The sequence below is a fragment of the Cottoperca gobio genome, chromosome 3, assembly GCF_900634415.1.
Source record: "Cottoperca gobio chromosome 3, fCotGob3.1, whole genome shotgun sequence".
Taxonomy (NCBI): Eukaryota; Metazoa; Chordata; class Actinopteri; order Perciformes; family Bovichtidae; genus Cottoperca; species Cottoperca gobio.
Genome location: NC_041357.1, coordinates 10112546 through 10124281, shown reverse-complemented (window position 1 = coordinate 10124281; position 11736 = coordinate 10112546). Strand labels below are relative to the sequence as shown.

Here is an 11736-nt window from a genome sequence, read left to right as displayed (position 1 = left end):
AACAGTTGAATTGCACACCAATTTAATGTATTCTCTTTAAGAGGCTCCCAGGCTCCGTTTGTGTTCAATTGAACAGTTACAGCGAATCAAATACATTTAAAAAAGATGGGTTTAAAGACAGAGGATGGCAGTTTCAGGCTGGTAAATAGGTGCCTGGTATGACACACCATAAGTTCAGAGTGAATGATAAGTGCAAATAAAGATTTCTCAGGTGTGGACATTTCTGTGACAAGTAAAGACGACTGACACATGTAAATGTACAAACATGAGCGACCTACGAGTAGATATTCAAACAGGTTTCTCTTTCCATCAGTCCCACTTTTGTTTTGAAATGCAAATACATTTTCATAGGACTTTATGCCATCGCCTTGGTTTACAATTTAAAATTTGACCAGCTTAGAAACCTCATGTGTTGCAGCAAATAATGTACAAGTTCATGACTGCAACAGTCCAACATGCTGAAGGGGTGTTTTCTTTGGAGATAAGAGGCCTATAGTACATCAGTCCCTCTGACACAAGGTTTCTGATTACCTAGGTTAGGTTACCTAGGACCTAGGTAACCTTAATCCTTCTGTCATGGCTTGTTGATTTGAATTGAGAAAGCAGACGTGTTCTTAGGCAGAGGCTACCATTAAAAACATTAACAAGATAGTGACATGTGTAGAATCATAATTAAAACAATATCTTTATAAATAAAAACATTATTGTTTCCCTTCCCTTGTAGACTAGATAATAAAAGACTCATTATTATATTCACAATAATGCAAAAAGGCCCCAGATGCATGTGAATAGCTTTAAATAAAAATATAAATACAAATTCTTTCAGGCATAATGTCACACTGTATAAAACCACAAGACTATTAAAACACAACCAAAATCATTGACTCCATGGTTGCAACCATTTAAAAATCACTAATCATTCATGATCTAAATGTTACATAATTAAAAATTCTCAAGCCACATGTATAAAAGTTGAAGGTTTCTCAGCCAACTTAAAAAGGGTTACACTCCCAGGTCGCTTTTCTCCCCTTGCAGCAGTTTTTCCTTGTCTGGAGTTGGTGGAACCTTCTTCATTTCTAGACTTTTGACCCAAGTGTAGGCTGACGAGCCACAAAGAACCATCAAGTTACTGGTCCACCACAGCAGGCTTTTACTGCCATGGTTGTACGCCACGGCAATAACGGTCTGAGCACAGGCCTTTGCTGTCCCTGAGACATTGTGCGTGAGTGGACTGGTATACTTGATCTGGAGGCCTGAGACGTAGCCGATGGCGAAACCAAACACTCCTCCGAGCGTCATCATTCCCCAAAACCTGAGGTCAAAGGAGCGGCTGAAGCTGGCGAGACTGCCCAACTCTCCAAAAACAAGAATGAGCGGGAGGAAGAGGATGCAGGCGTTAATGTTGTTGTAGTAGGACAGTTTCCAGATGTTTCCATCCACTGCTGGCATCACCTTCTTGGTGTAGATGGCGTTCAGAGAGACAAAAGCACTGGCCATTACTCCAAAAAAGACACCTGACCAGGAGAGGTTCCCCGTCATGCCTTCCTGGTCCACACCAAGCCAGAATCCACCTGAAAAGCATGGACACATGCAGGACTGTGTTATCACAATAAAGCATTTTTAACACTGGAACAGCCAAGCTGCTGTCAGCTGAATTTCAGCATAAATATTTCAATATCTTTTTTACTAGTTTGTTCAAAGTTATGCCAGTACATACATATTACATGTATCTAATGTATTCAACACTTTTCAGCCAACAATTGAAATATTGTAAATTATATTTTTACAAAGTTCCCAGAACCAAAAGGTCATATCCTCAAATTGCTGATTTGTATATGTCAAATTTAAATTTGTAACAATTGGTTTATTTATTTCCTGGTATGAAGCATTTAGGCTAGGTTTAGAGTAACTGAATTGTAAACAATAAACCTTATATGGCCAACATGGTGTGAACATAGTATGCATTGCTTTTGGCTTGGGGCTGTAGTTCATTGTTTGGGCCACTTAGCTTCAATGAAGGGAGAGTTTGATGCTACAACATGCAGTGATAGTTAAACAATAGTGTGCTTCTAACTTCTTGCAAAAGTTTGGGGGAGGCCCTTTTCTATTTCACCATGAAACAGACCACAAAGCCAGATCCATTAAACAAACAGTTTTCTGAGTTTGGTTTGAAATAACTTGACTGACCTGAGGACAGTGCATGAGGACACACGCGAATGTATTTCTGACCGTATCTACTTAGTGACGATTATATTTTTAGCCACTGACATATTTCAGCAAATGTCAAAAATAGTTCCAGATGCAAAGTCTGTGAAATTATTTAACTTAATATTTATCTAGCAAATAGGGAGACAGCACTGCTCCATATATCATACAGGCAGTAAGACAGTTAACATACCCAGTATGATCGCACAGCACAGTATGGCTTGGAATGATGTGGTTTGTTTCAGGATAATGTAGGACAGCAGCACGTTGAAAACTGTGCTGAGCGAGCGACCGACCGTGTAGAAAGCCACTCCGACATATTTCAGGCACAGGTTGTTGAAGGTGATCATGCTTATGAACACAATGGACAGCGGCAGGACCTCCCGGGACGTCTTCAAGTCGAATTTGACCGACGGGAAGTCGATGAGTTTCGGGCACAATTTGGACAGCTGCTGCATGAGCCAGCACAGTCCAACAGTGATAAGGCACTGATAAAAAGTGACAAACAACGGCGCGTCCAAGTTGTGGTTGTCCAGCAGGTAATTATTAAGAAACACCATTGTTATTGAAATAAACCAGTACAGTGCAACCACCGATCCTATTTGTACAGCCCGGAATATGAAAGTCTCTCCATGTCCGTCCTGGTCCATCGTTTCCGAGCCTCCGAGAGCCATCCTCAAGATACTGGACCGCTTCAGCTGTGTCCTGTTCATGGTTACAGAGAAAGAACAACCTGGTTAAAACACTGCAGCATTTACATGAGCTACAGAACCAGCAGTGCTAACTATACGATACAAACATGACGGCTGTGTTCCGCCGACAGCCATAACAATACGACTTCCGGTAATACAAGAATTCAGAATAAAAGCTCAACTCCATAAATCCAAGCCTAGATCAAACCAAATTCTTCACAAATAAATTACATATGAAATTGCACAGCTAAATGGAACATTGAGCTATATTTAAATGACCATACAATGTGAGGTGTACAGTTATTGCACAGCAATACAAATACAAAACTCATGCTCAACCATACTTTTGCATTGTACAATTGTGTTTCCAGACATTTTTGAATTCTGAAAAAAACTAATATTTGTTTTGATATTTGGAAAGCTTAGAATCTCGTCTATTTTAATATGGAGATGAAAATCACAACAGCGGTACAATCAGCTCCTCAAACTAGCAAGTACACTCAAAATCAAAATCATAACTTTGAGCCCATTTACCTATAAAGCCTCATAAATATCCTCTTTTCAGCAATATTTAGAAAAAGACGCTCCTATGGCATTGTCAGAGGTCCACACGTTCGTTTCCGGGGAAAAGATATCCACTGTGAACATCGTCACAAAAATGTCTTTATACTTCACTTACTCTGTGTGATTACTACTAACAGGTAATATGGGTATATAATAGTTATTTATAAATAAAATAAATAAATAAATAAATAAATATTATAATATGTACATGTACATGTACATATAGCACAGTTGGTGTACGCCTGGTGTTACTCTTAGACAAACCTGTCTAATAAATTAAGTTTTTTATCCCTTTTTATCTGAAATTTGGTGGTGAACTTGATAACACTTGGTTCTATGTTTCTATTGTGTATTTCAGCTCGGGACTACCTGCTATACCCATCTTCAGACATCTTGTTCAACAACAAACTTCAGACGGAGTGTATTTTCTTCAAATTCAGTATATTCAGACCACTATTACTCAGTGCCAGAAGCACTTGGACTGATTCTTCACCATTTTTCAAGAACAATAAGAGAGTTATCTTTTGAATGAGACCAAAACCATGCAGCTGGTGCAAATGGTTGAAGAGCAGCTTTCATTTTACTTTGGGTATGTCGTTTGTAGGTATTTTCGGAAAAATTCGCCCACACTGTAAGAGGTTAAATTCCTCAGTTTTAACTTGAAGGTGGATATTCAAACCGGAAGTCTCCTTGAGCAGGACATCCTTGTTTGAAGAGATAGTGAGTCTTTGGCTAAACAATATATTTATAGATCAGAATAGTGTTCATATTATTCCCGATTCTTAAAAAAAACTATTTATGAGCTCTCGCTAATCAAACTAGTTACTTTTTCTAGATGTCTATGTACTGTCTGATGTAGGCTACTGCAGTACATTGCGAGCTATAGCTTAACTGTTGCATTTACCCTTTTTATCTAGTAACGTATCTGTTTTTAGTATCACCTGACAAACAATTTTTTTTCTTGATTATGTAGGCTATATATGATGCTTTGTTAAAAAGGTTTCCATACCTTGAGTTGTTGGATTGCTATCTGTTGGATTAGTCCAGCATCAAAAGAATGTTTATCAGGAAGTGCTGTTCCCTTTAAGGTTTGTCCTACCACTCCTGCTCTTGTGCAACTCTTTTATAACCTGTATTTCCTGATACAGGATTCACATCTGACAGATGACAGTTGCATGTGACAAACCATGGCAGATCTTTCTGTACAATGTATCAATAATACTATACAATGCAGTCCAATACAATAAAGAGTCTGGTCGGTTTATCGTTTATTGCAACATAACATTTCAGTTTATAAGCCCGTCAGGAGGTAGGCCTACCTGATGATTTCAAACTGTACTCTATCTGAATAATAACGATAGGAACATGCTTTGCTCTAAACTTGAGTGAAAACATCCATAAACAATTTTATAATCTGGACTCGCAGAGACGTTTGTGTTTTAAACGTTAAAAGGTCAATAAAGAGGTTGACGCGGTAAACGTAAAAAGTATGAAGACTACCAAGAATGGGTAGCAAAGGGAGTAAACCAGTTGAAAGGCCACAAGGGCCCATTGTTGATCTCATGCTTTCAAAATATGGCTCTGATAGTTAATGGTGTTATTTTATACAATATGTAATGCTGCTACTCCACTTTAAACTCACTTAAATACCTTTATTCTGTAATGTTTAAGACTATTTTAATTCTGCTATTTTATACTATTTTTAAATGCTACTTCACACTCATTTACATCAATACTGTGATTATTGTACTGTAAATGCTGTCTAGTTTTGTACTCATTATTATGTTTTTGCTGTGAAGCACTTTGGGCTGCAATTATTGTATGAAAGGTGCTATACAAATAAAGTTTATATTATATTATATATATTATATTATAAATCTCACAGGCAGCCAAAGACAAGAAAACAAGAGGAAGGTCATGTCTTGCACCGAACGAAACATGTTTGAACAGTATAGAACCAGAATAGGAGTGAACAACAGGAGTGACCTTCAATAACATTTATTTTAAATCAGGGAAGAAGATGTTTGCAAAATGAGAACAACATATTCATAAGGCATATTTATTTAATGTTTTAATTAATTCAATATTAAACTCTTGAACATTTAAAATAATAAAATGTGTGATATTGACACAAATCTTAGTGTTAACTTGCAGGATTGTTGTGACTGGAGGATGGTGCTTCTTAGTCACCATAACTTCCTGCTGCACGTTCGGTCATCTGTTTTTAATTATCCCATGATATGTAACGAGGTCTGTGCTGTTAAACTCAATGACACGTTCACCATCCTTATTTTTTCCTGATAGTATACAATTAAAATCATTAAAAAAAAATTATATAATGATAGAAATAACAACAAAAACAACCACATATTTTTTTCCATGTTGATGTTTTCACTATGAATTAAAAATGATTCTTCAATTTCCATATACTGAATTTAGGCATCAGCATTCCCATTTCACTATTATTACTACTGTACTAAACCCTCAACACAGTAGGTGGCAGCAGATAATCAAGGTAGATTATGTGGTTTGCTGCAGGATTATGAACTAATACCCAACTCTTGCAAAGACATATTGTAGTTGCAGAGAGACAATCAGCTTATTTCTATTTAGTAGTGATTGAAACAATATATTGTGGAAAATATTCATTTCAACTAGCAATAAAACACCTAAAAACACCACCACAACAACAGATACCTGTATGTTTTTTATTCATTCATACACCAATCTTTACTAATTTAGACTTCTGGATTGCCCTTTTCACTTGCCTCTGAAAATCAGCCCTCACCTACCTATCCTGCTATTAACCATTCCTTGAAACTGATTAACAGTTACTGTCTTTAAGGCCAACGATATGTATGCTTTTGCATGGTTGATTTTATTTGACAGGGAAGACAGACAGGAAATATGGGGAGAGAGGTGCGTGACAATCAATAAAAGAACCAGGGACATTGTGATGAATGGCATGTTAGACAAGTAATCCAAGAGCACACCCAAGTTTAGAATATTTCCTTACTCCTCACACCACTACAGAACCAATTCTACCCAACCTTAGGAAATACCTAAAAAACATTGTTTACTTTAAGTTTTTAGTTTCCTTACTTGCTTTAACACTTTCCCCCAATTACCTGTGTGAATACTTTGCTTTCTATTTTTAGTACACAGATTTCTTTTCACATGTTTTTCTCAATGTAAGCCTACATTCATGATAAAGAGAAGAAATAGCAGCCTATAGGAAGTGGAGATAGCACTTTACTTTTGTCCAGACCTTGTATCAAACCCTGTCTTCCTGCTGTCATCGTTCAGCTGCAAGCTTGCTCAGTTGCTGGACAATTACTGTAGATGAAAGTTGTCTGTTGGTGTTATACTTTCTGCTACAGTACACAGCAAGTCACTTTCCCGGTGTACCAGCGTTTACCGCTGAGTTGGTAAGCAACGCTCGTGGACTCGTGTATACTTTCAGCAAGGATGTAAAACTCCATCATCTTCCAAGAACACAGATGCAGTATTTGTGCAGTCTGCCTTCACAACACATAATCAGGGGATGTCTGACCCCTCATTGTGTTCCCTTTTGCTCAGGCTTTGGAAGGGGAGAAATGCACCGCTGGAGCCAAGTTTAATATTCACAAGGTGGCCTGCCTCCATGACCCCTGTGATCTGGGAAGATTTCCACACTTTATTAGCTTACAGCAACATGGATAGAAGATGGAGGTATCTTGGATAATGGAGGCTCTGGAACATCTGCACATTAGTAGAACAAAAGATCCCTGCACACAATGTTTTGGTACACAGCCCTTTATCAGGTTATTTTGTTGATCTGCTCTTTGGTGAAATGCCCATGTAAAATATAGGAAACAGAAACTAAAGATGATTGAAACATGAATGTACACACAGGCATGTGCCTAATTCTTGATCCAAACAATTACAATGAGTAATTTGAAATTATACACATTTTAAAATAATTTCCTTTGTAGCCCAGTACCTGTTTGATGTTTTAATGTTATTGTCCAGCCTTTATACATGAACAGCATTGAAATATACTTCCGTGTCTGTGTTATAAAGACTACTGGATACACATCTATCAAAATACAGAATTGCCTTCATGTGCTACACTTTCCACTGCAGTGGAAGTTTGAATTTGTCAAGAGAGTCACTGCAAAATGTCCATTTTGTGGCTCCAAACAGTATATATTATGTTTCAATTTTGCTGAATGCAACAAGACTTTTGTAAGAGTAGCGTTTCATTGACCTGTGTCCCTCGGTATCCTTCACAAATCCTCCAGATGGCACCTTTTATTACAGTAAGTGATCTATGCTTGCATTACTCTTCCTCATTTCTTGTGAAAACAATACTGTTTGATCCTTGTCCTAATATAACAAAGAGTTATTACATCAAAGTCACATAATGCCATCTTAGAAACAAATGTTTTTTAAAAAATATCCACAGTGTATGTACTGACTCCATGTAAGCGTCACTAGTATAATTTACAGACTTTTCACTCAAGCCTTTTATAAATGTCAATGTCTCATTCAACAAACATCTGTGAGGGATGATGGCCACTTGATAATCTAAATGACCACGGCCCCTAAATACCCCTCTAATGCATTTTGCTCTCGTTTCAGACCACCAAGCATGGCTACTATCAAGTCAAATCATGTCAGTTTTGTTTTCATAGCCAAATATCACACATTTGCATCAAGGGGCTTTACAATCTGTACAGCATGTGACACTCTCTATCCTTAGACCCTCGATTCGGATAAGGAGAAAGACTCTAAAAAAGCCTTTAATAGAAAAAAAAACTAAATTTCAACACATATAAGAGCAATACATTAGATGTAGTTTGGCACTGGAAGAGTACTGAAGGCATGACGAGCAATGCAATGAATGAAGGCTCAGGAGCTGCAGAGAAAAGAGTAGTTTTCTTTAAAAACAATTACAATGGAGAAAACAAACTTCAGGGGAATTTCAACAAAACAACTTAAAGCTGAGGTTAAGCTAACAAATCAAACCAAACACACAGCTTCACAGACAGGTGCCACCCTGTTCTCCTTCTATAGACCAGTGACTGGCATTTATACCTTTCCAGCCTCACCTGAACTGGAACATACCATCTGTTCAGGAAAGCGCGGGGGAGAGTCAAACAGGTGCAAACAGACATATGAGCTCACACGACATCGACTGAAATATCATCTGCTGTGCCCAATCTACACTATCACTGGATTAGAGGACACGCAACAACGTAACAAGCAGAATCTCCAGTAATTTTGACCTTTTTAACAGATATCCCCACTCTGTAGAACAGCATAAAACTACACAACTGAAAGAAGCTTGTATTTGTTTGAGCTTTCTGATCAATGATTAATTGGTACAGCGCCCAGTGAAGTCAAGGAAGCAGCCTTTTCCCAGACCAGAGACAAAAGAGTTCCTTTTTACTAGAACCATTTGCTTTTATTATTAATGACAGCGCTATCATTAAATGAGGCCATTGTGACTACAGTTTCAGTAACACTGCATGGCTTAGCCAATGCTAATGTTGTGCTGGTCTGCAGTAATTGCTGTTCATAAATGAATCTTCCAGCAAGTGGGGTGAATGGATATTAGGCCAGCAAGGGTGAGCTGTGTGGTACAGTCCACAGGGCAGCTTAATTTCAAACACATATAATCCTCCCTTGTGGCCCAAAGTTGGTTCCCCGGCTATACCGCTTTTACTACTTTGATCTCCCTGCGGTTGTAACAACCTTCTGCTTTCTCGCTGTCTCGGGAAAAGAAAGAGCAGGAGTTCCTCCTTATGAATGATATTCTCACAATTGGAGTGTTATAGTATATGCTTGAAATAAAAAGAAAAAAACGGGCTGATGGACAAAACATATTGAAATGTAACACTGAGTTATAAACTGCACAGTAATGTGAATTGTACGGGATGACTCCAGGTTTTGAATGGCTGCAGTTAGTACACTGAGGTGTATAGTGTACAGTATGTGTGGCCTGGATTTAATTAACAATAGATAACATCTTAAACAGCAACTTGTGCCTACATTTGAATACTCAATGGGTCAAAGTAAGATCTTCTGAAGTACTGATAATATACCGTATGGTAACCAGGTCCGTGTTTTATAATTGGAAACAAACTGAGATTAAATGAGAGTCCGAGTTCACCAATCTACTGACTTTATTATCACCTCAGGAGGACAAAATAATTTCTCTTAATTTAAATGAAAAACTCTTTTGGAGAAATGCTTTAAGCCAAAGACACTGCCCCTTCCTACTTTTATAAACCTTTCTAATGATAATAACTATCAAACAACCATTTAATATTAGCAACACCTTTGTAGTTCAATATGACTCCCCTTTTGGTTTTTACCTGTTTCTTTCTTATGTCTCATGATGTGGAAGCACTAGTATGAAACACTGATAACCTTGTGCCACAGGTGACTGATATTAATCACTGCAAAATAATATGTTTTATGATCTAGAAATAAAAGTTGCTCCAACCATTCCAGCAGTCTTTCTTGTGAGATTATCACGACTAGGAATCATTTGTCCAAGATAGATGAAGGATGAACACTTTTACAATTGGCTAAACTAAGCTATTCATTGTTGCTCCTAATACACTGACTAAATATCAAGGTATCAAGGTTCTTCCCTCTCTCACAATATATCAACATATTCATTATGAAACATCTAAGGCAACATTTCCCTAATGCATATTTGATTTGTTTAAGTGTTAATGCTGCTGAAGTTGGCCAGGATTTCTTCTCCACAATGGTTTCTTTTCAGTGCGTCTCAAGCCACTCCCGGAGGTGAGAAGTGAAGTGAAAGGCATTTGATTAAGGGGACACTGCTTCGGCCATAATGACACATAAAACATCCTGTCCCTGTAAGACTTTTAGAGCCAAAAAAGAAGGACATCCTCCTAAAGAACTAAGACCATAAAACATGAATGAGCTATCCTCTCAGAATTAAATAGCACCAAAGAGCTATTAAGAATCCGTTTAACTATTCAGTATAAACTGGCCAACGTCCTCTCAGCTCTGCAACATGAAATACAGCTGCACTCTATATGCTGATTCACTATTTGTCACTGTCAGACTGACATGTTGGCTTTGTTCAGTAGGCTGGCAGACTCCGAACCCCTGTCATCAGAGAACGAGATGTGTGTGATGAGTCATCCTTCAGTGACAAGCAGCAGTCATACTGTGGAGCAGCATAATGACAATGGTGCTGCTATTTTGTCCAGTAAGGCTTTCCATCCATCCAGTGGCGGACTCAGGCTCTCTGATGGGCAGGGACGAACAAAGTGAAAAAGGACACCAGTTGCATGCGGTGGGCCATCGGAGCACTAAAGGTTTTTCTAAAATAGGGCAGCCTTTATGGCACTGTGTTTTTTTCTCAATTGAACGGCCATCCGAGACAGCACTTTATCACGATGTCCTCACTGGAAGGGCACCACAAGCAAACACAACTCAAAATAAATGCTATTGCTGCTGTGTCGGCTGGACATGTAAATAGGTAGCTGTTTGCTTACAAGTGCATCATGTCAGCTATAAGGGGATAACACAGTATGTCAGTGTTGTGTTTGCATCTTGATTCTGCTGCCCCCAAGTGGCCAGAGAAATCAGTTTTTGGAGGTTTTTATATCATTTAACCTCTTCTACTTCACCCCTCTACCATAGACTCATTTATCATAATGTTTAGGGGGGACAGTGGGTCTTTAGTGGGAGATAGCTTTATAGAACCTGAAGATTAATTGGAGATGCAGCTCAGCCCTGTAATAAACATTGTTTTTGGTTAGGTTTCCTATTCAAATGTTGAACGTTTTGAATGTATACAGGCTTATGAAATTATGATGCAAGTATTTAAGGGTCTTGCTCATAAGTATATAGTATATATAAGTAAGGGTCTCATAAGTCGTTGCAGTACTTTTTAGGTTGATACTATTTGATACTATTTGTTACAGATTTGGTGCCAAATAAAATAAAGTTTGACCACTTGACAATTGATAAAAATGGTCAAAAATCAAATCAAATTGGAAAGCCCACTTTTCGCCTGCTTCATGACTGTCGGCTTTGGACGCCATTGTCAAGCGAAGTTTAACAGACAAAGACAATGCTATCTTAGTTTGTCACAGGACACAAGTTTCTAAGTCACCACAGTTAGGAGTTTGAAATTATGCTGCAACACATATTTTCTAATGTATATAGCAACAGAAAGAGTGATTTTGTGGGAAATGCGAATATCTCGTTGATAATTGGATTACAAACGATTCATATCAGT

General features: G+C 38.0%; 1 protein-coding gene across 2 annotated transcripts; it reads right to left on the bottom strand.

Annotated features, from left to right (window-relative positions):
- Window positions 1–4574, bottom strand: slc35c1 (solute carrier family 35 member C1). 2 transcript variants are annotated; one of them, XM_029428791.1, is made up of 3 exons: window positions 4471–4574; window positions 2399–2910; window positions 1–1571 (listed from the first exon to the last, which is right to left on the bottom strand). In XM_029428791.1, the coding sequence occupies exons 2-3, from the start codon at window positions 2877–2879 to the stop codon at window positions 1003–1005; spliced, it is 1050 nt and encodes a 349-aa protein (XP_029284651.1). In that variant the 5' UTR covers window positions 2880–2910; window positions 4471–4574; the 3' UTR covers window positions 1–1002. The 2 variants fall into 2 exon arrangements, with proteins under 2 accessions (XP_029284651.1, XP_029284650.1); XM_029428790.1 differs by lacking the exon at window positions 4471–4574 and having other exon boundaries at window positions 2399–3042.
- Between the last annotated feature and the right edge of the window lie 7162 nt (window positions 4575–11736).

Coding starts and splice junctions, on each gene's coding strand:
- slc35c1 (XM_029428790.1), bottom strand. CDS start 2,918: ATGAACAGGACACAGCTGAAGCGGTCCAGTATCTTGAGGATGGCTCTC. Junction 1,572..2,398: donor GTGCTGTGCGATCATACTGG/GTATGTTAACTG, acceptor CATGCTTTTCAG/GTGGATTCTGGCTTGGTGTG.